We start from the raw sequence: 27851 nt of genomic DNA, 5'->3' as shown, positions 1-27851 counted from the left end.
AAAAAAAAAACCATTTCACTACTGCATTTTGCTAAGCACATGAGTTACACACACACAGCGACACAACCAGGCAAAAAAGTATTTATATGGTGAAGAATTATCATGTTAATTTATGCCAAAAAATGTCACGTTTGTTTATCTTAATGCAGGGCATAGTTAGGTTTTACGGTATCATAAAGACTTTTGATTTATTATTGAACTGGATATACAGAATATTTCAAAGTTGCTATCAAAAAAGAAAAAAATACTCAGTTGAAATTCTACCTAGCGACATAGGTTTTTCAACATAACTTTCTTCCCTATGCATCAAACTAAGGTAAGAAGAAAATATATGGTTTTTAAAAGATACCAAGTCATTTAAAAAAAGTCTGTTTCTGAATTTAATAGAACATCCTGGCCCATTAAACAATGGAATAGTTTTTGGAGAGAGAATGAATTCTGGCCTGAAGAAGTATGGTGTGTGACTGGAATACTCAGTGAAAGCTCTAGAAGGGCACAGAACCCAAGGAGTGACCTGCACAGCGGGGACGGGTGAGGAGTGACCCTGCAGGAAGCGCTGGCTCATGACCGGCTCTTTCTCCCTCGCTTCTCTCATTCAATCACCTTCTAAAGACTGCCTTCTGTGTTCTTTTTGGGGGGAGTTATCTTACCCTTTATCATTTGTTCCTTCAGTATTTTAATATAAAACCTACAAGAAACACAACAAATTCAAGGCTAGTATTAAAAGCTTGAAAAAAAATAACAAACCTTTTCCTTGATAATCAGTAAACTCTTCTTGGTGAATAGAATCTTGTGGAAGTGGGAATGATTACTTTCTAAATACTGTGTTAAAAGCAAGTACTTTCCTTCTGAAGCATTATGAACTTTATTTCTGTTTATCCTTATAGTATATTGTTGCATCATCCAAGTACAGATACCAGATACCTAATTTCTAATGATTTATCCCAAAACAAACACAAGAAAAGCAGGCCAATGGAGATATAATCAAAACCTCTTGAAAATGAAGTTACTGTAGTGTACCTAAATAAATAAACTATAACCAAAAGCTGAATCTCAAGTCTAGTAACTGACTCTATGTTGAATAGAGATCTTTTAAAAAGTGTTCTCATTCAACATATAATTTAATAGACTATTCTGTAAACTGAAGTGTAAAGATTACATTTACTCTGAGTCCAGATGCTTTCTCGACTGTAGAAGCACAAGGATGCCTCTGCCTTCTTCATCAGTAATACAGATTTATGAAAAGGTCTGCTGCGAAACACGCCTGACTCAAGGACTTAATCAAATCCTCACGTCACTGGTAAAAATGATGCCTATAACAGATGGCATTCACATTTTCAACAAATTTATATATTTATTTTTTGTTGATCACATAGAGAAAACAATTTGGATTTAATTTTTAAAATAAGGTTTATTTATAATAAACTATCTTTAATAATTCTATATTTTTATTCTAGGGAACGCACAACTGTAGACAAAGCTAGCTTTAACATGTATTGAAAAGGTGTACTCTTTATATTAATGCAAAATGGTAACTCTTTCTTTAAAGAATTCTCACTGCCTTTGAACTAAGAATCTGGAGCACCCACAGACAGGAGTTTGGGATGACCAGCCAGAATCAGTCCGGAGGTTTTCTGTCTTCTCAATTAGGTAACTGAAATAGGAATCTAGCTCTAAATATCATAAGCAAAGTCTAAATCTTGGAAAAATAAACAGAGGGAATATAACAAACTGCGTCAAATACATGCCTGAGGTGAGAAAGGGCTTGTTCTTTCATGTTGTGGCAGCTTCCAGATGAAGTCATCAGTTTCTAATCTTCAGGTTCATATCTGGAAAGAAATATGTATTTAATTAAGAGCATAGTGTCAACTGTTGTACCAAATGAGTTTACCTGAAACACTTCCAGTGACTAAGCCAGTAATGTTGCATCCTTCATCTAAAATCCCCGCTGTAGTACAAGTCAGATTCGTTTAAGGCATGATGGGGGTGAGTCGGAGGATTCCGGGACCAGAGAATGGACCAGATAACCACTGACATACCGTCAGGCTCCAAGTCTTTACTACATGTGGCATCTACACCCGTGTCAGCTTAGTAGATTATTATCTAGTCGAAGGCCTGATGGACACAAGCAGCTGATATGGCCTTGTGAGTACAAGGTTAACCAATCCCCTTCTCTAAGGAAAAGTTTGATCTGGGATTCACTTTTCAGCTCTGGTACCCTGGAACTCTGATAAAAGTAAAATGTCAGCTGAGTTTCCAGGCAGAACCTCTGATGGCAGAAATGACCCTGATTAGAAGACTCCATCTGGACTACAAGAACTGTGGCCAACCCTACATCCACGGCAGAAACCAGGGCTTAGGCTTCCCCATGTGCAGTGAGTTCTTGGACACATCCCTGCCAGAGTGTCACATAACTGTACCAGAGACACCGCTCCTACGTGGGGCATGCTGGCTCTGGCATCCACACACGGATCTCATTTTGTAGCACCTGAATTGTCATCTGGGGGCTTCTCTGGTGACTCAGATGGTAAAGAATCCACCTGCCAATGCAGGAGGTGCAAGAGACTCAGGTTCAATCCCTGGGTTGGGAAGATCCCGTGGAGAAAGAAACAGAAACCCACTCCAGTATTCTTGCCTGGAAAATTCCGTGGACAGAGGAGCCTGGCAGGCTACAGTCCACGGGGTCACAAAGAGTCAGACACAACTGAGCAATTAAACAACAAAAGTGTCACGTGGGAGCACAGTGTGAGCAGGCCCTGGACTGCAGCAAGGACACCACTGAGCAGAAATGCCTGGTGTTGCCCTATGTGCTTGCTGAGGTGTCTGTCCAACATCCTGCTGAGAGAATCCATGGCATAAGCAGCCCAGTGTGGCCCTGAGTGACTCTAAAGGTCCAGCTGAACATGAAAAGAAACCCTAGTGGGTGTGACGAATGAGGCCTGGCCAGAGCCCCTTTGCCTTCCCCAAATACAGGCTGCTGGACTGAATGACAAAGCAACTCCCCACTGGTCTGACCTCTCCAGACACGAGATTAGGCTTAATGAAGGACAGACATCAGCCCAGCAGGGGGACAATCCAAGGGGCAGGATCAGCACAGCTTACTTTGCCAGTCTTTTCCTCAGGTCTTTGATTTGGTCATTCTTCTTAGTAAGAATCTCCTTCATGTTTCGAAAAGCTGCTGTTTGTTGGAATTTCTTCTCTAATTCCTACATAAGGAAAAATTTCAGTCCATTAATAAGAAATAGTTAAGGAAAGAAAGAACACATCTGATGAAAATATACATTTTTGCCCTAATTTACTAATACTGTGCTTCTTTTCTAATTTATTTTTAATGTATTTATATAAAATTAAGACTATTCAAACTGTGAGAAGCCAATAAAATGGTAACATTTCCCAAGTTAATAAAACAAATAAACATACTATGCCACAGATATGGGAAATCTATTTGAAACAGTAAATTCATTTTCAGATAAAATAGACATGCTCTTCTTTCTAAATCCCAAAGTAGTGCCAGTATTTTAAGAAGAGGATTTTAAATTTAATTACAGTTTAGCTTGTATATTCTTAAGAGTCTAATCCCTACAGTGAAAAGAATAGTTCTCTGCATGCTGCTGCTGCTGCTAAGTCGCTTCAGTCGTGTCCGACTCTGTGCGACCGCATAGATGGCAGCCCACCAGGCTCCCCCGTCCCTGGGATCCTCCAGGCAAGAACACTGGAGTGGGTTGCCATTTCCTCCTCCAACGCACGAAAGTGAAAAGTGAAAGTGAAGTCGCTCAGTCGTGTCCGACTCTTAGCAACCCCATGGACTGCAGCCTACCAGGCTCTTCCGTCCATGGGATTTTCCACGCAAGAGTACTGGAGTGGGGTGCCATTGCCTTCTCCGAGTTCTCTGCATACTGCTTGTAAATTAAGAAACAGGGACAGACCCCTTCAGAAAAATATCACCCAACCCTCTGCCAGACTATAAACAGGATGATCAGGACAAGCAACATGGGGGTGCAGGGTGGTGGGTGTGAGCATACAACAGGAAGGAGTACAGGCTTCTTATTACTACAGATACTTTAGTGTCAGAGAGCAATCTTTCTACCAAAAGTGATAAATCTTTTAGAACACAAAGTGCCTAATACCTTGAGAAAAAATAAAGTGAATCTGCAGCTATCCACATTTCCCTTAGTTACACTGCATTCATCACTCAATCCGATGTGGACAGACAAACCTGACCTTTTCAGCCATGCTCAGCTGCTCCTGTACCCTCAGTAGGTCGTGCTTGGCCGTTGCTAGATTCTCTTCCAGGGATTTCTGGTTTTCTGTCTGGTCATTAAGTGTCTTCTGAAACTCACTCTTCAAAGCAGCAACTGTGTTTTCCAAGTCACTCAAGTCTTGGGCCTTTATAAAATCCTATGAAAAATACGTACACCCACATAAGTTCACGCTGACATCCTAAATAGTAACGGCTTTAGACTCAACACCTCAGTGATGGAAAGAGAGGAGGCTGTGTGTTGCGTGTGCATGCCAGCCTCCCCCACCAGCCTCCTCTGCCGCTGCAGTCCTGGAGGGTCACTCAGTACCCAGTGCATGATGTCCTGCTCACACACACGGTCACTCAGCAGTCACTGATTTCCAAGTATGTCAAATATGATTTACGATTTGTTGGAATTCCAAAGGGAGAACGAGAGAGGTGAGATCCTAAATTTGACAAGGTTGTGTTTCCCAGAGTTGGGGTGACATGCTTCACAATATTATAAGAGCCTAATTAACACCTCTTGAGAATATGGCTTGCTACATTTACAAGACTAAGTTTTTTTATCTTAATTTGAAATACACATATTCATACACTTTGTGTAACATAAGCAGTTGGATCTTCTCTCTACTTGGATCATGTTTTCTACCAGATACCATTTATAATGTAAAGAAGAAGAATATTAATAAGACAGGAAAATGGTCTATAACTGCTAACTATGAAGACAAAGCACTACTATCAACAAAATAAAAATTCCTTATTTTTGAAATCTGGTCTTGAAAATGATTTTATTTCACTGTATCTCTGTATGCATTTTGCTTTTGCCAAATCTTAAAAAAGTAAAATTGAAGGAAAATCTTCAATAGCTTGTAAAACAAATTTATCATCCAAAAATGCAACTGTTCTACTTTTGAGAAATTATACAACTGTTCCACAGTATTCAGCTGTTTTATAAATTTATGGTCCTTGGTATATAATGATTGAAACTCATATATATTTCCTTTCATTTTAGCCATGTAAGAAGTATCCCTTTATTTTAAAAAAGTATCTACAGATGAAATAATGTAATGTCTTAAATTCGTTTCAAAAATCATGGGGGAGAAGAGAAGAAAGTAGAGGTTAACATGAAACAGGCTGGCCACGCCTTGGCGACTGAGCGGTAAAGTTGAGTGACGAGTGCCTGGGTTACATTACACTATTCTCTCTACGCTTATACATGTTTGAAATTTTCCACAGAAAAAGGGTAACCACCGTCTAATGAAGCGAGTTTGGGGATTATCTGGTAGACATTTACCGTGGCACTAAACCCACTAGGAAGGCCAGTGCTGGAAAGAAGACTCAGTCAAACCGCCGTGCTGGCGGGGTCCTACTACAGACTCTCATCTCCATGCAAAGGCCACACGAGGCAGAACCGTGCCCACGATGGCTTCCAGGCTGGGGCGGGGCTCAGTCACTCCACTCAGACAAACCTGGAGAACTTTAACACTGAATTTCACTGTTTTACACAAACTCTGCTAGATACAGATGGATCTGAAGATGCACAACTAATAAACTAATTTCATTTTATCATACTCCCGAAGGGAAATTTAAGTAAAAATAAGTTCTGTATAATAAAACCCAAATTCAAATCCCTGGTGGCGCAGTGGTAAAGAACCCGCCTGTCAATGCAGGAGGCCCGGGGTTCGATCCCTGGGTCGGGAACATCCCCTGGAGGAAGAAATGGCAGCCCGCTCTGTATTCTTGCCTGGGAAAGCCCATGGACAGAGGAGCCTGGCGGGCTACAGCCCATGGGATTGCAAAGCCTCTGACAGGACTTAGTGACTAAATCACAACAACAAATCCAATTAACTAAGAACTCTTCCATTCTTCTCTCTTTCCTATTGGAATTGGAATGGGAAAGTGAAAGGGAAAAGAACATAAAAAAAAAATTAAGCAAATCCTAGATGCCCATGTGCTCTGGGACACGTGAAGCACGTGAGCATGCATGTGCCCCCTCTGCCCTGAGCAGGCACTCACGTGGCCCTTCCTGGACAAGGCTGTCTCGATGCAGGACAGCAGCGGTGGCCTCCTTCTCAGGGAATGGCCGGTGGTGGGGCATGATAGTAACTAAGACTTCATGTAAGTTTCTAACTTGATTCTATCTGGAAAATCTGAAAAAGCTAAAACTGACTTCACCTTTTGATTCCCGTGCTCAAGCTGTAAATCTTGCAGTGCTCTCTCCAGCTTTGACTTCTCATCCAATGCATCTGTTGCCTAAAATCAAGAGTAAACGGAAGACATTCAATATTAGTCTGTAAGGAAAGCTTTCAATAATTTTAAGTATTTCTCAGTTACCTGTGATTCAATGGTCTTCAGTCTTGACTTCAATTTCTCATTCTCTTCTTGAAGTCTTATAATTTCCTTTGTGAGTAAATTCAAGTTTTACTATGTTAGCCAAAGTACTTTTCATCCTTGAAATTACTTGTTTCACTCATACTTTTAATTTTTAAATTACATAGAAACTCCAGAGTCTGCATGCCCTGGCTATTGGTAATATCCCAGCTTGTTTCACTCATACTTTTAATTTTTAAATTACATAGAAACTCCAGAGTCTGCATGCCCTGGCTATTGGTAATATCCCAGCTTCACCCAGCCCACCAGCCTCAACATTTATGAGTCATCTCTGGCTCTAAGACTTCTAGTTCCTTCCTTCACAGTCTCTCAGACTTTTTTCAGCCCTCTATTCTCAGCCTTTTCCCAAAGTCCCCTCCTCTGCCATCTCTCACCTAGCTGATCCTGAAACTCTTGGTCTGTTCTTGGCCTCCACAGCATGGCACCTGCCACTTATCCTCTAAGCACAATCACTCCATACCCTGTGTCCAGCCCCTAAGGGTCCCTATGAGCGGAGGCCTACGGCCCTCGCTCGTTAGCAGCTCCACCATGAGCATCGCCTGTCAGCGCAGTCTCACCACACTCTAGCACACACACCACTGCCCGGAGGAGAGCCTGCGCTCTGCTCCAAGGCTCGCCAGCCTCGGGCCTGCCTCGGACTTCTGCCCACTCTGTCCCCTGCTGGCCTTTCTCTTCTGACAATTCACTGTATCTTTGCCTTTCAGCCCAGCCTGGGCACCACCGTACCCAACAGCCAGTCCTCCACGACTCTCATCCACATGGCACTGTGTCTTCTCTGCCACCCTGTGGTACAAAGGTTAGCAGTCTCCTGCCTCCATTTCTAGAACGTTAGTTATCCCTTCTAAACGAGACCGTAAGGTCTTGAAGGCAAAAGGCCAGGTATTACTTTCCTTTTTATGTAACAACATCTAGCATAACGTTGAAAACACAAGAGTCATGAAAAATAGTTGTATATTGGTAATTATTTTTTATAAACCTCTTACTAAGTACCATTAAGGACAACTACTTTGACGGACTAATTACGCTCAGTGGACAGGGCCGGACCTTCCACCCCATCTCCACCTAGAGCTGTGCAGGCAGCCAGCACACACCCTGAGAGCTGCATTTCTCACACTGACGGCAACATTACCTTGTTCAGGAGTTCTGCCGCTCCACCTTCGTGAAGCGGAGCCAGTTTTGGCTTCATGCTGTCTATGATGGACTGAAACGAAGCAAACCAAACTGCAGTCACCACCAAATAAAGCGCGTGTAATCACTGAACCCCTGTACTTTCTAAGTGGGAGACACGTGCAAACCTACCAATGGGAAGTCAGCTAGACTTTTATTGGTTGGCTTCTCTACTACGTACCAGCGCTTAGGACAGAGCCTGGCCCACAGTGCCCAACCAAAGTTAGAAAAAATGAAAGCCATCCTCCTTGTACCTTAAACAAATAAACAGATGGAAGAGAAGGGTTGGGGGATGGTAGTCAAAGCCAGAGCAGATAAAGATCCTAGTACCTAGGGACTGAGGTTTTAATACCGTGGGAGCTGGAAGCAACATTTCTGCACAAACCCCCCAAAATTGCAATAATGATGAGGATTTAGGTAAACTACATTACGGATGAGTAACTTGACACAACTCGATACATACATTCTACTAAAGCAAAAGAGTTCATGCCCTCTGAACCAGAAATTTCTTAGCCTGAAATCAGTTCCAAAGGAACAATCAGAAAACTCTTATGTATGTGTACATTCCTGGACTCATCTCGGCATGTTTCACCACGCAACGCCAGAGCGTTCACGGCACGTGCACACGGTGGAAGGGTCACTGTAGACAACAGGGCTGATTAAAGAGAGACGCAGGCACTGACTAGTGCTGGGCACTTGAGAGAGGAGGAGAACGAGGCCCAGTCGTCTCAAAGTCACGTGGCTGGGGAGTGACAGTGCCAGGATGCCTGCGTGAAGAGCTTGCACAGGAGGGAGGCAGGCGGACTGAGGGACGTTGTGAGCATGTGCACGCATGCGTGTGAGACCGCAGACAAAAACAAGCTCTTCACAGTAACTTCCAAAGCTTTTCTTTTGCCTAAAAATCCACAACGCAACTTTTGAATTCTGGTCTTGAGCTGAATGCTTTTCCTTGAGAGTTCTCACTTCAGCCTCTGAATGTTCTAAGCAATCTGAGGATGCTAAACAGTGGCTATTAAGATATGGACCAAAAATTACCTTTTTATTTGAAGATGTAAATTCCGCTTTTTCAAATTCTGCAACTTGCTCTAATAATTCTCTTAAAGATAAAATAAAACATGAAAAAAGTAATTGTTTAAAATAGATTTGTATCATACGCACAAGACGAATAAAAGCTCTGGTACCAACCTATTAACATGCCAGAGACAACAGAGCGAGATGAACAGAGCCTCATCACATCAAAAATGGTACCAGTTACCAAAGGTAGAAGAACTAAGTTCCATGCACTCAAATCTGAATCCCCATAGCACCTACTTTTTTGTACTTACTGAGTGTACAATATAATTGCCAGAACTAAACTACAATGTTAATGTAACATGTCTGAAGTTTGTAGTCAACACTGTATTTTTGAAGTACTAAAGGGAAATTGAAGAAAGTAGGGAAAACCACTAGACCATTCAGGTATGACCTAAATCAAATCCCTTATGATTATACAGTAGAAGTGAGAAATAGATTTAAGGGACTAGATCTGATAGCCAGAGTGCCTGATGAACTATGGATGGAAGTTTGTGACATTGTACAGGAGACAGGGATCAAGACCATCCCCAAGAAAAGGAAATGCAAAAAAAGCAAAATGGCTGTCTGAAGAGGCCTTACAAATAGCTGTGAAAAGACAAGAAGTGAAAAGCAAAGGAGAAAAGGAAAGATATTCCCATTTGAATGCAGAGTTCCAAAGAATAGCAAGAAGAGATAAGAAAGCCCTCCTCAGTGATCAATGCAAAGAAATAGAGGAAAACAATAGAATGGGAAAGACTAGAGATCTTTTCAAGAAAATTAGAGATACCAAGGGAACATACTTCATGCAAAGATGGGCTCAATAAAGGACAGAAATGATATGGACTAATAGAAGCAGAAGATTTTAACAAGTAACAAGAATACACAGAAGAACTGTACAAAAAAGAGCTTCACGACCCGAATAACCACAATGGTATGATCACTCACCTAGAGCCAGACATCCTGGAATGCTAAGTGGGCCTTAGAAAGCATCACTACGAACAAAGCTAGTGGAGGTGATGGAATTCCAGTTGAGCTATTTCAGATCCTAAAAGATGATGCTGTGAAAGTGCTGCACTCAATATGCCAGCAAATTTGGAAAACTCAGCAGTGGCCACAGGACTGGAGAAGGTCAGTTTTCATTCCAATTCCAAAGAAAGGCAATACCAAATAATGCTCAAACTGCCACACAATTGCACTCATCTCACATGCTAGTAAAGTAATGCTCAAAATTCTCCAAGCCAGGCTTCAACAGTACCTGAACCGTGAATTTCCATATGTTCAAGCTGGTTTTAGAAAAGGCAGAGGAACCACAGATCAAATTGCCAACATCCGCTGGATCTTCGAAAAAGCAATCGAGTTTCAGAAAAACATCTATTTCTGCTTTATTGACTATGCCAAAGCCTTTGACTGTGTGGATCACAATAAACTGTGGAAAATTCTGAAAGAGATGGGAATACCAGACCACCTGACCTGCCTCTTGAGAAATCTGTATGCAGGTCAGGAAGCAACAGTTAGAACTGGACATGGAACAACAGACTGCTTCCAAATAGGGAAAGGAACATGTCAAGGCTGTATATTGTCACGCTGCTTATTTAACTTAAATGCAGAGAACATCATGAGGAAAGCTGGGCTGGAGGAAGCACAAGCTAGAATCAAGATTGCCGGGAGAAATATCAATAACCTCAGATATGCAGATGACACCACCCTTATTGCAGAAAGCAAAGAACTAAAGAGCCTCTTGATGAAAGTGAAAGAGAGTGAAAAAGTTGGCTTAAAATTCAACATTCAAAAAATCTAAGATCAAGGCATCCGGTCCCATCACTTCACGGCAAATAGATGGAGAAACAGTGGAAACAGTGGCTGACTATTTTTTGGGCTCCAAAATCACTGCAGATAGTAACTGCAGCCGTGAAATTAAAAGTCGCTTGCTCCTTGGAAGGAAAGTTATGACCAACCTAGATAGCATATTAAAAAAAAGCAGAGACACTACTTTGCCAACAAAGGTCCATCTCGTCAAAGCTATGATTTTTCCAGTAGTCATGTATGGATGTTAGAGTTGGACTATAAAGAAAGCTGAGTGCCGAAGAACTGATGCTTTTGTTTTTTCTTTTTCTTTTTTTGAATTGATGCTTTTGAACTGTGGTACTGGAGAAGACTCTTGAGAGTTCCTTGGCCTGCAAGGAGATCCAACCAGTCCATCCTAAATGAGATCAGTCCTGAGTGTTCATTGTAAGGACTGATGTTGAAGCTAAAACTCCAATACTTTGGCCACCTGATGTGAAGAGCTGACTCATTTGAAAAGACCCTGATGTTGGGAAAGACTGAAGGCAGGAGAAGGGGACGAGAGGAGAAGGGGACGACAGAGGATAAGATGTTTGGATGGCATCACCGACTCAATGGAGATGAGTTTGAGTAGACTCCAGGAGTTGGTATGGACAGGGAAGCCTGGCATGCTGCGGTTCATGGGGTCGCAAAGAGTCGGATACGACTGAACCACTGAACTGAACTGAAAGGAAAACTGCTCTAATGTAATATACATTGTTATCTGGTAGAGGTTCAAGGAAAACTGGTTTTAATAGAATAGCCTGGGAAAAATGGAATTAGTTCACACCTACTGAGTATGGTAAATTCTCAAGGAAGACGGATGATTTCCACCTGAACATTTCCACTTATTTGCAAAAGTACATGGATGTTGACTATACAAAAGCGTTTACAGTGAATGGTAGTTAACTACTCTTTTAAGCTTGTTAACAGGTCAATTTCTCAAAGTTTTCTCATCAATTACCTACTGACAGTTGGTGAAGCTAGACGGTTTCCTCCCCTACCCGAGACCACAGCCAGTGACGCTCAGCACAGACTGTGAGCCGCGCTGCATCTGTGCTTAGCAAATGGCCCCCGGGCTCCAGGTCAGTCTTTCCAGATGTCTGGCATGACTTTTTGCAGAGTATCAATTTCACTGATTTTACCATATTTTTAAAAAATAAGGGAGCTTTTTTATGTTGTTCAGATTACAAAACTTTCTAAGAAAACTTTCCCTATTTTAAAGATTGGTGTATAATTTTAATGCAATTAATAGAAGTAAACTTCCCTATTCCTAAGTGTGATTTGATGGTAGTTGAATTAATTTTTCAAATCTGTTTCATAACCTCTACTTCTTAGTTGACCTATCTCTAAAAACTGACTACAATATTGATCAGGCTAACCAAAGCTACTATGAGGAATAATTACTAATCACCTTCAGAGCAATCTCATAGACCTCAGAGGCCTTATCACACCTAGGAACAGTGGAAGCAGGACACTCTGAAGAGGGCTCTGAGCGGCACCGAAGCGATGACTCATTAACTGGATGCGTTGCTGTCGTCCTACCCAAATTCTCTCACACTATGCTCAACAAAAACAGCAGCAGAGACGGTCCCGAGCTTTCAAGTTCATGCTTGGGCCTCTATGGTCACAACTGTGGAAACAGTTATTATTACCTGTTTTCAAGTTCAGAGATATCTGTCTGCAGCTTGAGGTACCACTTCTCGGCTTGTGAGAAAAGCTGCCGCAGAAGTAGCACGTTGGTGTAGGCTGTGTTGATGAGCTCAGACTCCACCTCGCTGTGGACCACAGCCTGCAACCCATTCAGCACCTCAGAGACTTCGTCGACGGTGAAGGTCTCCTCCACAAGCCTGAAAAACAACCACAATCCAAAACCTCTGTGTAAACAACAGAAACCATTTACAATGAAAAACAAAACTAAGAAGCCCCCAACGTGTCATCGAAGGGATGAAACGGTTACAGTGAAAGCCTCTCTGGGAACTATCTTCTTTATTCGTAAAACAGTTTGAAAATAATTTAGATTCAATTAGTTTTTGATGTCTGGTTAAATGATTAAACTGTGGCTCGCTCTTCAAATGTGCACATCCTTTCATACAAGTTATGTGCTCAGAAACAAGCCCCACACTATCTAATTTTTCTTCAGCTTTTCAGTGAAAATTAGCTTTATCACATTTAATTATTTCATAAGTCACCTGAGAGGTGTAATTCCTCCCTTTCTATTAGTTGTCTAGCATTTCAAAGACCTTATAAACTATTCACAAGTTAGTAAATGCCTGTAAGAAAATTAGTGCTAATTATGTATTGCTTTTCTTAGCATCTTGAGACCTGAAAGAAAAAACCCCAGAACTTAATTAAAGCGCCATAAAAATGAACATCATCAAAAGTACTAAAACCTCACTCTTTCACAGAGGAATGTCTGGGTTGGAAGGGAACTCCAAAGGCATTTGCTTCAATCTCCTCACTTTGCAGATGCAACACAGGCTCAGGAGGTGGAGGTGACATGCCCAGCGTCCCACTGGGGTCTGACTCAACCCCACAGTTATTTCCAGTAATCTCAGAAACATGCCCAACAATCGAAGCCTTGAGAAAGCATCCATGCAGGCCTCCTACCGTCAATGACAGGGTTACAGGAACAGTCCTCTCCACTCCCTGCCTCCACCCCCAAGGTCCTTTATCCTTCAGACACTCAGTAGATGAAGAGCTATAGCCCTGATGCTGGTCATCCTCTCCCTTACTCCAAAAGGAGTAAGGACATGTTGTGTCCAAAAGGACACAATGCAGGGAGCCCCACCAAACTTCTCTCACAGTCATACTCAAGTTAGTATTATTTCATCTACCAAGCTTTAACGTTTTGTTTACCAAGCAGAATTTAACAACTCTTAAAAACCCAGAAGTTTAAGTCCCTATTAAAAATATCAATAATCTTCCTGTATTCTTTAATAGAACAAACTAAATCTGCTTAAAATTATGTTGCTTTTTGAGCAACCCAAGTTCATTACTATGAACAGCAATTAAGGTACTCCAAACTCCAATGCATAAAGTAAATAAAGAAGTACCTTTTTGGCTATCTCACAGTCTAACCAATCAAGACTGCTTAGCTGCTGTGAGTCAGGAAGCCAGATTATCAGACTAGATTAATAAACTGAACAGATAAGTCTACAGCTGATGGTCTCTGCTGCTGAGTGACGTTAGAGCTTGGCAGCTGCAGGTCACCTAGAGACCCTTTTTATGTCTCCACATCCAGGTGTGCCAAAATCTGATCCCCAAGCAGCCTGAGGTCTCTCTATTATTCAGTCTTTTTGGCTGCTTCCCTTTATCCTCTATCACTAAATTTTCTACGGACTTTTATTATCTCCCATTATTGGTCCAAACAAACGAATTATCACCTCTTGCTACAAGTCGGCTAGCAATCTTTTCATGGTTTCCTGCTGTTTTCTCCTCTTCTGTTTCAATATAAACCTGTATAGGTATTTTCTTGCTAAATGCCATGTCTTATGGTTCTACTCTTTTAATTCATAACTCAAGCAATTACAGTTGTGGACTCTCTACTACAGCATGCCAATTATTAACCCAGCAGCACTTAACACCTTCCTGACCGCCCTTCTGAAACCCTGCAGTCCCTTCACTATCCTGTGTGCGTGTTTAGTGACAGACTGCTCCCACCACAATCTGATTTCTTGAATTTTACATATCTGTAAGGAGAAGGCGATGGCACCCCACTCCAGTGCTCTTGCCTGGAAAATCCCATGGACGGAGGAGCCTGGTGGGCTGCAGTCCATGGGGTCGCTGAGGGTCGGACACGACTGAGCGACTTCACTTTCCCTTTTCACTTTCATGCATTGGAGAAGGAGATGGCAACCCACTCCAGTGTTCTTGCCTGGAGAATCCCAGGGACGGGGGAGCCTGGTGGGCTGCCATCTATGGGGTCGTGCAGAGTCGGACACGACTGAGGCGACTTAGCAACAAGGTTATGTGTAGCTGCTCGCAATGGATAATTGATCGTATCCTGGCAGTGGTTTGTATGGCCTCTGCTACAGCTGCCCCACACTGGCCACCAGAAAGGATGACTGTCACTTCCCACCGGGTCTCCTCAGAATTCTCTGATACCTGCTCTCCTTGAGGTCTTGGAAGCAGGAATCCACAGTTTTGAGTCGCAAGCCTCTTTTTGAGCGAGCAAAACGCATATAATTAATAACTTCATTTTGATGGTGCTCATTTAGACCCAACTCTGCCTGAAAGAGAGAAGTACTTTGTTAGTCTTGAAAATATAATAAAGGAACCAGCAATGAAAACGCACAGGCTCTCCTGTGGTGCAGACTGCTAGATGTCTATTAAATGCTGTTCTTTCCATCTTTCCAGACACATGGCTTGCTGTTGTTTAGTCATTAAGTTGCGTCCGAGTCTTTTGTGACCCCTGGACTGTAGCCCATCAAGCTCCTCTGTCCATGGGATTTCCCAGGCAAGGATACTGGAGTGGGTTGCCATTTCCTTCTCCAGGGGATATTCCTGACCCAAGGATCAAACCCACATCTCCTGCATTGGCTGCCCAACTAGAAAACACTCTCCAGCACTCTTGAAGTCAGGTGTGGTCACGTGACTACTTCTCAGCAACAGATGGGAACAGAGGAATGAAAGCTATTTCTAAAGCCTTAATACACAGGGCACATGTCTGCCACACCCAATTTCTCTGAAACCTGGAAGTGAGATTCTGCTGAACCATGCAGACAGCACAATGGCCTCGGGGCTGGGGGAGCAAGATGAAAGGGAACTGTACCCCAAGTAACCTCATGGAGCAGCACAGACCCACATACCTGAGATGAGCAGTGAGAAGGCTGTTAAGTGTGAGAGAAATAAACTTCTGTATTCTTTAAGGCACATTTTATTAAAAAAAAAAAAAACTGTTAGAGCAACTTAACCTTATTCCATCTCACACAGCCTTAAAAAGTATATTTGATTTTGAAGCAGCCATCAATTGCTCTTGCTTTTAAACCAGATGAGAGCTTGACAACTATAAGCTAGAGACTGATGAAGTTCTTTTTCATGTTATAGCTACACTGAAAATTACAGAAGGAAATTATAAAACTGAACATCTAATGCAGGGGAGTAAATAAGTTAGAATTATCTTTAAGAGTAATTTGATGTGTCAGAGCCTTCCTATGGGAGACAAAGGTATACTTTGCAATCCTCTTTTCCAGGCTTATCTTACTTCCAGCACAAAGGGCTGCCTCCAACATTGTGGAGGACAACACCAAGGTCACTGGGCACAATCTCCTTCACCCTCTAAGCCCCTCACCATGGCTTTGTTGCATCCACACACATCCTTACCTGTAGATGTAGAACATAAGACCACAAGGGCCATGACCTTGTCCCTCTGGTTCCCTGAGTATCCCCAGGACTCCTCAGAGTGCCTGGCACACAGTGGACATGTGCCTGACAAGTGAACTGAAAGAGCTCCTTCTTCTGAAGGTCATTCTTGGCTTTAATCTGTTCTCTTTCAAGCTCCTGCGGGACTTCAACCAATCACTTCTCCTCTCAACACTATACAGAGGTTTATTCTTCCCTTCAGACTATAGACAAGGCTGCACACAAACCTCATTCGTGTGAAACCAAAACAAAACCATAGGTTCCCCCCAGCTACCACTGCATTTCTCTAGCTCTCTTCTACTCTTATGTCTCCATTCTATATGCTGCTCCAACTGCCTTTGCAAAGCTCACCAGCAACTTAATAACAAGTCCAACTACTGTGGCTGATGCTTTGCTGTCTGCTGACCTGCTCCATTCTCTGCCTGCTAACCCCACCTTCCCTTCTTGATCTCACTGGTAGACTTGTCTTCTTGAGCTTGCCTCTTAAGCAGCTGCACTTCCCAGGACGCTGCCCTTAGACCCTTACTCTTGTCACTCTATATCCTCTCCTGGATGACATGATCTCTTTCAAGGTGTTACCTACAAGCATCTCTCAAGTATCACAGGCTGGCCTATAGACCAGTACCCCCCAACCACATGAATGGCTCCATCAAGTCCTTCTCCCCCACATTATTTTTAATACTTCTGTTAAAGTTCAGTAAATTAAGAATTATCCAAGATATCATGATGCTCTCTAATGGTTACCTATCCAGTAGACTGCTTCAAAACAACCAGTTGAGGTACTCTGGCCAATGTAAACCAACACATTTGTGGTATGTACTTACATTTCCTGACTCTACCTTATTTGATTAAACTGGTAATTAACTTTTTGCCTTAGGGCTAGACAATGTGAATGGAAATAAGAAATAAGTTTCTTATGTTTTAGTTTACATGGATTGTTAGACAACTCCTTGAACTATTTCAAATGTCAATGTCAAATTTCTAATTTCTAATGTTAAGCATTAGAAACAGTAATGATGACAACATCTAAAAGTCATTCAGAAGTTACAAAGTGCCAGGCATGATCTCATTTAGTCCGCAATACAACCCTATGAAAAAGTAAATATAAACCTACTTTACAGATAGAAAACTGAGGAACAAAGAAATTTTTTTTTTCTATGCTATTGAATTGGCAAGTGGGAGAGCAGAGACTTGAACCAGGAAATCTAACTCCAAAGTCTACACTCTGCTTTTCAAATCCTTTTTGGAAAAATGGCATAATTTAAATAAATAAAAGAACACAGATATGTTACAGTTGCAATCAACCTGAGTTGTGACTCACAAGAAGACACATCTTCACCAGGCATTTGAAATAAACCTCAATACCTACATTAGAAATGATGTTATCTCTATATTCAGGTTAACTGTCAGCAAGAATATCCTACAATTGGAAATCTCAAAATGATGTCACAACTTGCTAAAAAAAAAAAAACACCTCATATAGACTTTCAATTATTCTTGCTTACAGTGTTAAATCTATACTCATAAACCCTCCATACTCCCCAAACCCTTTCTCTAACCCCATTTCCTAAGATTCTGTTAAGAACACTCCTATTCAGTCAGATTAGTCTGCTTACCAGCCTTGAACATCCTATACTTTCACTCTCATTACCCCAATCCTTGACTAAAAGCACCTCTCCATTCCTGTTCAAGAATCTGAATCCAACCCAGTGGTGTGCTGGTGAATGCTTAACAACAGGCATTGGTGAGGGTTGGGGTACAAAACTGATTTGCAGCCCTTGCTAATTTCCAGTGTAAAAGCTCCCAGTGTGGCTGGTTTCAAGCTATCAACACATCACTGCACTGCAGAGGTGAGAAGAAATGCATATAACTGGCTCTCAGAAGTATAAGCATGCTCCTACCCATCCTTCAAGATCAAACCTTTTTTACCTACTCTGGGGAGCCTCCCAACATGCCCTCATTAACTCTACTTATGCCTTCCTCCAAAAATTAGCACATAGGTGGATGAGATGGTTGGATAGGATCAACGACTCAATGGACATGAATTTGAGCAAACTCCGGGAGATAATAAAGGCCAGGTGTGCTGCAGTCCATGGGGTCGAAAAGTCACACACGACCTAGTGACTAAACAAAAACTATTAGCTGTCTTTTTTTTCCTTAGGTATTGCTCCTTCAAGTAGACTGTAAGCTCATGACAGCATGAATCATTTCTTATACCATACAGTTTTCTCATATAGTGCCTTGCACAAAGTGCCCAATGAATGTCTATTCTCTTCTGTCAAGTAAAGACTGTCCCCAGACCAAGAAGAAAAAATTACTGAAACTGAGAATGAAATTTAAAACAAAAGACAGAAAAGTTAGTCTAAAATGGATGGGAGTGAAGGGAGCAGCTGATTTCAGTAGCAGAAATAGCATTAGCCTGGGAAATGGAATGACAGCAGATAAGAATGCGAGCAGATGTCAATTTTCTTGTGACATCACCATTTTTTCAATTTGTTCATGTATTTTATGGAAACCAACAGAATGTGTGGGACAGGCTCCAAGAATGGTAGGGAATGGTTAGTTTCGTTCACAGTTGTACCCTCAGCTGCAAGACTGCTTGGTATACACCGTGGGCTAAAGAGGAATTCTGGTTGCTGAAGTACTTCAGTAGCCTATTTCAGTGGCACCCCCAACTCCGGATTCATCTTTTTTTTTCTCAACACTTCAGTACGGTGTCTTGTTGTAAGGACGGCTGCTGTTTAAGCTGGCATTCTATATCCGCTGGAATGACAAACGGGATTATGTTCAAGCATCCAGGAAAAACATGCCTTCTTTTGAACAGGTCAGAACACAAGGAATGTCACTCAAGTTTTCTCAGGTATAAAATGGGGCTTGGGGATTTTTGTATCACTCTCACATAAGAAAGTTGTATTCAATCACGTTCTTCCTCCTTGGCTCGTTAACATAATTAATATTGCCAAAGGGTGTGTGTGTGGGGGGGGGGGGGCATGTGTGTGAGTGTGTGCGCGCGTGCATAAACTTGAGATTTTGGAATGGAACTAGAAACCGCTTTGCGCCTTCTGCTGGCAGATGGTTCCCTCCAGCTCTCTTCGCCAGCCACCTGAGGTGTGACTTGGCCAAGGCCCTTCAGGCAGCAGCGAGAAATAGTGACTAGGCGGAGCGCGGCTGCTAGAAGAGGGCTCCACCAAGAATTATCCCGGAAGGGCTTCAAACCGAGGTTAATAGCCTCTCGCACCCGGCGTGGCGTCCCCTCCTCAGAGAGGCCCAGGGCAGGACTAAATTCTGCCGCAAGCCACGCCATCACTACGAGGCCCCGGCTCCGAGTCTCTCCTCGGTGCGCGGTGGCGCCGACAGGCCGGCTACTCACCATTGCGGCGGGGGGGGATGTCAACGGTCTGGAAAAGCGGGAGAGGCCAGGCTCAGCCTCACCAAGCCCGGGGTCGTCGAGAAACACTGGACCGCGCCAGACGCGAGGTAGGGCGGGTTGTTTAGAAGCGTTGCTAACGGGAACAGACGCACGTGACTAGGGAGTTACGCACTTTGATTGGTTCTCAAGATCACGCGACAGAAGTGCCGCGAGACCGGCCGACCGCCGCATGCGCATTTGCTCCTAGGCGCGGGCAGTCCCGCCCTCACGCGCCACGCCGACTGCGGGAGCGGTCGCCGTTGCCAAGAGTAACGGGAAAGGCGCGGCTGCCTGGCACCCAATCGCTACCAAGAGCCGCGGGGCAGCCTAGCCAGCCTTGCTGCTCCGGCCTTGCCCAGCACTTCCTGTGGCCTGGCGGCCCAGACGAATGGCCATTGCCACGACTGCTGACTCCTGACCTTCCAGCGGTCTCGTGGGGGCGTCCCAGACTTAATTCTCTCCTCTCCAAGACTTCCTACTTGGCTGAAATAGGCCACCAGCACCAGAGCTGCCATATTCCTGGGCAGACCTTTGAACAACCCGCTCCCCACTGCTATTTCTTCTTACATTCTTGGTAAAAATAATCTCTAATATAGCGCCTTTTCCCTTAAAAAACAAACAACAACAAAACAACCGCAAACGGAAACTGGTGAAAGAGCAGTGTATTTCAAACTGTTATGCCTAGAATCATCAGGGGAAAGTGTTGTACAAATGCTTCCGTGGCCTCACCTCCAGAAATCCTGAATCACGAAGTCAAGCTTGGGTCTTGGAATCTGCAATTTTTACCGACCTCCAGGGCTGACTGTGGCCCACTCTTTATGAAGCACTATCCTAGGGACTTCCTTGGTGGTTCAGGGGTTGGGACTCTGGACTCCCAATCAGGGGACATAGGTTCTATCCCTGGTCAGGGAATTAAGATCCCAGATGTTGCATGGTGTGGCCAAGAAGACAAAAAAGAACCACTGTTCTGGAAGAGGCAGAGGTCTAGAAAGAGGTGGATTATGTCAGTGGGGTAGGGGGAGTGTTGGGCTTGGGTAGGTGAAAGCCAATGAATGGGCCTAGGCCATTCAGGGGGCATTTCAGAGGCTCAGAAGACAAACACAAGCAGATACAATCACTGGGGAGGCAGCCTGTAAACTAGAAAGTGAGCCCCACATGATAGACACTGAAATGAGAAGGAGCACAGAACCAGACACTGGGACACTCAAAGCTGGGGGAGGACATTTACAATCATCCCTATCTCAGGAACAGATGAGCTAGTGTAGATAATGCTTTGAGAGAGCTTAGGTTGAATTTGGCTCCTATACAGCGCAACTTAAAATGGGTCACAATTGGAAAAAAACAGAATCACAATTGGAACCTAAAAATCTAGACAGGATTTTAGAGAGCTGTTTCCACCTGGTTAATTTATCGATGAAGAGACCGAGAGCCAAGGTCACATGTCCAAGGCTTCAGAAGACTAGGTGGGGGCATCTGAAGCTTGAGTCAGTGATGAAACTAATACAAATATGTTTCTAAAGAGCAAAACCAGAAAGCAGGTGTGAACTATTCTGGTATGGTGCATATTCAATCATATTCTGGTTTCAAGAATTTCATTTTTCTTTTCATTTATCACCATATTCGTTTTATTTAATGTAAATTGTGTACAGAGCTTAGTAATTTCCCCAAGAACTGAGTTCAATACTTTTTTAACTTGACACTGTAACTGCCAGAATAAAGGAGTAGCAGATAAATTCTGTAGAATAAAGCTTACTTACACATGGATGACGTCTTTAGAAAAAGAGGTGCGTTTAGTAGTTAAGTGGTCAATCCATTTAAATTACTTCCATTTTACTGTATTGACCACTTAACTACTGGATTGACCACTTAACTACTAAACGCACCTCTTTTTCTAAAGACGTCATCCATGTGTAAGTAAGCTTTATTCTACAGAATTTATCTGCTACTACTTTATTCTGGCAGTTACAGTGTCAAGTTAAAAAAGTATTGAACTCAGTTCTTGGGGAAATTACTAAGCTCTGTACACAATTTACATTAAATAAAACGAATATGGTGATAAATGAAAAGAAAAATGAAATTCTTGAAACCAGAATATGATTGAATATGCACCATACCAGAATAGTTCACACCTGCTTTCTGGTTTTGCTCTTTAGAAACATATTTGTATTAGTTTCATCACTTACAAATGGATGACATCTTTAGAAAAAGAGGTGGAGCAATGAAAACGTTTAGTAGTTAAGTGGTCAATACAGTAAAATGGAAGTAATTTAAATGGATAATTTTAAATTCAGACAAACTAGGAGCTAGAAGGATATAATACTTTCAGATGAGGAAAGACAGCTCAGAAAAGTAAAGTGTCTTGGCCAGGAATAAGAGCAGCAGAACCAGGTCAGGAATTCAAATCTCTTGGCTTCTTGGCAAGGGTTTCCTGACCATTTAGTTCCACCCAAATACAGGTGACAGAGCTTTTTTCTTCCAAATTTATCCCCACCCCTCTGTACATAAGGCCCTCACCCTCTGGGTAGGGGATCTTGAGTGTCCCATGACTGCTGAAAAGCAGGGGGTGAAAGGGCAGTTTTTCTGTTTGGATGGGGCATGGTTAGGAGTCCTTTGCTTGGATGATTCAGGAATGATATGCAGGCCGTTGCCCATGGAAGGATCTCAATCCTCAGGGACAAGAGGTTGTTCTGTGTGTCACCTGGAGCGCTCCCAGGCATGGAAGGATGGCCTGGGAGCACGGGCTTGGCTCTGACCAACTTGACTGGCCGCCCAGTAGTATCTGGATAGAACCTCTGTCTCCCTGCAGGATCTAAAGGCAGGTTCTCATCCTGAGACCCCCATGATGACTCCCTCTAAGATCACTTAAAGTTCTGTTTTGCTATGCCATTCCTTATGTTTCTGTTCAATGAGTGTTTGTCAAATTTGATAATAAGAGTTGCCATTATTTAGTGCCTACACTAGGCTAGACATATTCTATTTCCATAATTAATCCTCAAAATCTTTATTTTTTTTCCTTACTATAATAGGTACTCACTGAATTCACATAGAGAGAAGGTCACTTTACTAGATGTTGTGGATAAAGAAGGAATTTCATAAACACTTTTAAGAAATTTAAGTAAACAGTTGTTCACCAGTTTGCGTTTCTAAGGAAACTTAAGTGTATTTTCTTGCTAGCAAACTCCCATGCTTACTGAGTGCTGTTAATGCAAGGGAGTCAAAGCCGTGGGTGGATAATACAAATATTTCATTGGTGAATACATCTGGGGCTTGGTGATTTTTTAAGTTGTTTTGCAAAGCTGCATCAGTAATTTTAATTTAAAATTCTACTTTAATCCAAAATCTTCTGTACCAAGGATGTTAACAATATCACTGTTAGACCATCTATCCAGCTGAGCTAAGTGTTATTACATAAGCTGTCTAAATAGTGTCAGCAAATATGAACATGTATTTTGGTCTTAAAGTGATGAATCTGGCTCATGAAAAGGCTGAACACGTGCTGCTTACTAGCTTGTGTTGGTTACCAGAGCAAGTAATTCGAGCTGTGAAGGAAAAGAGCTCCACCCTACTTTATTTTTTTTTTTCACTGAATATCTATGGATTTTATTTGACTTATATTTCAACATACAATATACACACAGAAAATACAAGTGGCCACCAAAGAACATTTATCTCCTGCATTCCTTCTGATGCCATCACTCATGACTTTGAATCCTACTGGATGAAGGATGTTCCAGGATCCATCTCACACCTAAGCCCTCAGGTTGCAGGGGATCAATCCACCCTACTTTAACTGTGAGTTTCTCAGCCTATTTTTTTTTTTAAATCACTGTGACAATTTTTTTAAAAATGTGTTTGTGTGTGTGCACATATGAGTGTCACTCTGGACGGATTGGGTGGGAGGCATACAACCAAGGCTATTATATACCTTTTAGCAGCATGCATGCTCAGTCACTCAATCACGTCCCACTCTTTGCAACTCCGTGGACTACAAGCCACCAAGCTCCTCTGCCCATGGAATTTTCCAGGCAAGAATACTGGAGCGGGTTGCCATTTCCTCCTCCACGGGATCTTCCTAACCCAGGGATCGAACACACATCTCTTGCATCTCCTACACTGGCAGACAGATTCTTTATCACTGAGTCACCTGGGAAGTCCACTATGTAGCAGAGCTCAATGTAAATGAGATCAACTCTGGTCTTTTTAGATTGTTACAAAATGAGACTTTTATGAGTTTATAAATGACTAGTCTTAACACCAGGCCACCAATGTGGGGGTGTTTACAACCTAGACTAGGCGAAAGGAAGAACGGGAAGGTGACAGATTTGCTTGGTCTTGACATAGTGACTTCTTCTGCCACTATTTACAGAGCTCCCCTTTGTGAGCCAGGTTCTGTGGCCAAGACAGCATCTCAGGGAAAAACTGGAGGATTCAGGAAGCCCGAAAGTCCCCTACTCTATAAATCTTTGGGTAGGGTTGAGGTACTAAGGTGAGGCTTTACTTAAAAGAGAAAGTAATAAAGAAAATCATTAAACAATATGCATCTTGAAGACTGTATGGGAAAGGAACATTTGACAAAACACTGAACTTCTCCTGTAGTAGGCAGGAAATGGTAGGGGAGAATCATTTCAGGGGAAGGGGATTATCTTGAAGGAGGAATATGGCTTTGTCCATGTGACACTACCAGGGTCCTCTGTAATTCCCCCCACCCTATCCAGTTACAACCGGGAAAGTGGTCAAGACGTGAAAGAAGGGAAGAATGCAGGATTCAAAGAGTCTTTACAGGAACTATGGCATTTGATTGGGTTTTCCTGGTGAGTCAGTGGTAAAGAATCTGCCTGCCAGTGCAGGAGACATGCGTTCCATCCCTGGGTTGGAAAGATCCCCTGGAGAAGGAGATGGCATGAGGCCATTTTCAGTTCTTCTATTTGCTTGTTGAGTCAATTGATTTCAAAGTGCTCCAGGTGACCACAGAGTATTAGAGGGTGCTGACAAGTTAGAGTTGTGAAATAAATATCATACGTTTTAAAGGAGGTCAGGCAAGGAAGTGGTTCACCATAAAATACTACAACTCCCTTTAAGACTATGTGGATGATGGTAATGTCTTAGCCCAAATGATAGATTAGCTTCACTGATCTAAATCTCCAAAATTAAAACAACCCAAAGGAAAAAAACACCCAAAACATCGAAAACTGAAGACTGACTAAGAAGTGTTAGGAATTGGTTGGGAGGAATACCTCCTTGTTAAGTACAAGAATAATTTACTGTACATATGGTGTGGTGGTGGGTTAGTCACCAAGTCCAACTCTGGTGAGCCCCATAGACTGTAACGCCCCAGGCTCCTCTTACCATGGGATTTCCCAGGTAAGAATACTGCAGTGGGTTACCATTTCCTTCTCTGGGTGGATCTTCCCTACCCAGGGATCGAACCCTGGTCTCCTTCACTGCAGGCAGATTCTTTACCCACTGAGCCAATACGATGATATGCACCAAATCGTCATTCCACAGCTTCATGCGCATGTCTGCATCTGAGTCAGACCCACAAGCTCAGTCCCTGTATTCAGCAATTGTTTGTGGAAAACCTGATACACAACAGACACTGGGGAAGGGAACAATAAGCAAGATGGGATTTGTCCCTTTGAAACAGGGCCTTATGATCAAGTCAAGGGAAGACGCAAGCTTGCAAAGGGATCTCAGAGCAGGCAATATGGGGAATGGGAGTTCAGAGAAGAGAAAGTCAACTGTCTTGAAGGTAAAAGAGAGTTCAGGAGAGTCTTTCAGGAGGCAGAATTCCAGCTGGTCTTTAAAAGGTGTGTGCAAGAGTTGTGGGTGAGCCTGATGATTGAGGGAGAGAAGGTTGTCCTGAGCAAGGAACCAGAATTTTTATCAGGTAAGGCAGTAAAACTGTCCAGAGATGTGCTTTTCGATTTGTTATTTCAAGTCAAACTGCAGAAAGAGATACATGATGTACACAGTGATGGAGTATCTATTCTAGTGTCTTCTTCAGGAATGTGGGCCTTCCCAGATCTATGATCTTTGCTACATGTTTACCTGGACTAATGTCAATGGAAATATGTTCACCAACTGCATTCCATCTTAGAAAATGGAAAACTTAGATGTGCTCAGGAAGTTCTGCTTACCAAGATAGGGCTCTGCATTCCCTTGGCAAAGTCTGAATCGCCTAGTGCAGCTGTGTTCATGGATGGAAGTTTTCTCAATGGGGTGGGTGTCATTCTTGGCCGGTTTATACTTGTCTGTCTTTCTCACTACTCTATTTCAAGCTCCTTGAAGGATGGAATCTTTATTACATGATCAACCTGAATTGCCCCCTCCCCCTGGCCCCAGCAAGGGCTGGGCTATAATACCTCTGAGCAATGCTTGAAGAACTGAATTGAAATTAAACAGGAACATCTCAACAAACATTTGTGAGTGCCTGCTGGCTTCCGGATACTGTGTGTGTTGGCAGGGGAGGGAGGGGTTGCTCTGGGCAAGCCTTCTCCTGGACATGCATCATATATTATCAAACATCCAGCTATCCCTATTTCCTGTGTTAAATGTTATTTTGAGTTTGGTTTATATAACTTTGATAATTATGAGTCTTCGAGAATGAATTATTTAGTTCTTGTGATTTAACCCTTATGTTTTTATATAACTACAAATTGAATTCTAGTTGATTGGTTGACTCAATGATACATTTTGAAGATATCCCATAAAACTATTACTGATTTGGGTCTGTGGTTTTCTTTTCATTGTCATGGACTCACATTATCTTATTATGTGTGCATGCATGCCAAGTCACTGCAGTCATGTCTGACTCTTTGTGACATCATGGACTGTAGCCTGCCAGGCTCCTCTGTCCATGGATTCTCCAGGCAAGAATACCGCCTGGAGTGGGTTGCCATGCTCTCCTCCAGGGGACCTTCCCCACCCAGGGATTGAACCTGAGTTTCTTATGTCTCCTGCATTGGTAGGTGGTGGGTTCTTTACCACTAGCACCACCTGGGAAACCCTTATTTTATTATATATTTTATCATATATCATACTATATATTACATATTTAATATATATTATATAATATCCATAGTATTTTATTTAACATATTTTATAGGGCTTGGGCCCTGTGCCTTAAATGTCTGTGGATGTTGGGAGAGCAAAGAGGATTGAAACCCCTGCTCTCTAGGCTCCTAACTGTGTAGCAAAGGACCTAGACCCATTAGAAGGTCACATTCATATCATTGGCCACTCTCTGGGAAACTAGATAAGGGGCACTTAGTTCAGTCTGGGACTTCAAGGAAACTATTGAGAAGATCCCTGAACTGAATCTTGAGGGATCGGCAAGAGTTAGCCTGGGAAAGCAAGGCAGAGAGGGTAGAGGAGGCACAACAAATCTCAAACAGTCCAGTGCATGAATTCCTAACAAAGCCTGAATAGTATGTTCGCATCTAGTGCAGGAGTTACTGCTGCCCAAAATGTCATCGCTTTGCTAAAAGTACTGGCAAATAAGTCATGACTAGAAAAACTATCTTCACAAGGGAAAAAATAACCCAACACTCTAAAAACCAAAGGGATATAAAGATAAGCTATATCTCTTTATCTTTTACTGTCTAAAAGGGAGCACAGGGTGACTTCTGAAGTACTAGCGCTATGGCACTATTCTGTTTCATGATCTGTGTGCAAGTTATATATTTTTAGTTTGTGAAAAATAATGTTATATTCTTATATGTATAACTTCAATCAAGTCTTTGAAAATTTAAATGCTTATACAAATTTGTATGTATTTGTGTATAAATATTTCAATAAAGAATCCACCTGCTAACGCAGGAAACACAAGAGACACGGGTTCGATCCCTGGGTCAGGAAGCTACCCTGGACAAGGGAATGGAAACCCACTCCAGTGTTCTTGCCTGGAGAATTCCATGGACAGAGGAGCCTGGTGGGCTACAGTCCATGGGGTGGCAAAGAATCACGACTGAGTCACAGACACGACTGAGTCACAGACACGACTGAGTGACTAACACTTTCACTTCAACTAAAAGGTTTTAAAAGTGGAAAAAAAGAAAAAGAAAAAAGGTAATGTACCTGGTTTACTGCTACAATGGAGGCTCAGAAACCCATCTGGTGTTACCCTAAGGGGAGGATGTCTTTCCAGGACTGAAGTGTCTTTATCTGGCCTGCACTCGGTCAGCCTGCAAACCCTCCGTAGCACCAGCAGGTACAGTGGAGGAGAAATGTGGTTGTGACTTTTTAGAAACATCCCTGAACAAACCTGTGGAGGGTAAACTCCGAACGTCTAACACTCACAGAATTGAAACTTTCAGTGAGCATAAGCGGAGATCTACGGTCCCTAATTGCTCTTATCTGGTCTTACTGAAAAATAACGAGACCTGAATATAAGTCAGAAGACAACTT

General features: G+C 42.5%; 2 protein-coding genes across 2 annotated transcripts in view; one reads left to right on the top strand and one right to left on the bottom strand.

Annotated features, from left to right (window-relative positions):
- Positions 1-1369: 1369 nt before the first annotated feature.
- LZTFL1 (leucine zipper transcription factor like 1) lies at positions 1370-19575 on the bottom strand. Its single transcript, XM_055557786.1, has 10 exons — positions 19407-19575; positions 14780-14904; positions 12328-12522; positions 8834-8894; positions 7761-7832; positions 6575-6640; positions 6416-6493; positions 4222-4398; positions 3103-3206; positions 1370-1829 (listed from the first exon to the last, which is right to left on the bottom strand). The coding sequence occupies exons 1-10, from the start codon at positions 19407-19409 to the stop codon at positions 1811-1813; spliced, it is 900 nt and encodes a 299-aa protein (XP_055413761.1). The 5' UTR covers positions 19410-19575; the 3' UTR covers positions 1370-1810.
- CCR9 (C-C motif chemokine receptor 9) overlaps positions 19424-27851 on the top strand; it is a 55566-nt gene continuing 47138 nt past the window's right edge. The window contains exons 1-2 of the mRNA XM_055557696.1: positions 19424-19513; positions 19596-19714. Coding sequence (XP_055413671.1) covers positions 19424-19513; positions 19596-19714 — 209 coding nt within the window. The remainder of the gene's footprint in view (positions 19514-19595; positions 19715-27851) is intronic.

The sequence above is a fragment of the Bubalus kerabau genome, chromosome 20 (assembly GCF_029407905.1).
Source record: "Bubalus kerabau isolate K-KA32 ecotype Philippines breed swamp buffalo chromosome 20, PCC_UOA_SB_1v2, whole genome shotgun sequence".
In the NCBI taxonomy this organism is placed as follows: domain Eukaryota; kingdom Metazoa; phylum Chordata; class Mammalia; order Artiodactyla; family Bovidae; genus Bubalus; species Bubalus kerabau.
The sequence above is the reverse complement of the archived record's forward strand: the minus strand, read 5'-3'. Positions and strand labels throughout refer to the sequence as shown.

Excerpts from the sequence above, each read along its gene's own strand:
- LZTFL1 (XM_055557786.1), bottom strand. Across the intron at positions 8,895-12,327 it reads ATCTCTGAACTTGAAAACAG|AGAATTATTAGAGCAAGTTG; the intron begins GTAATAATAACT and ends TTTATCTTTAAG. Across the intron at positions 6,494-6,574 it reads TGAAGACCATTGAATCACAG|GCAACAGATGCATTGGATGA; the intron begins GTAACTGAGAAA and ends TCTTGATTTTAG.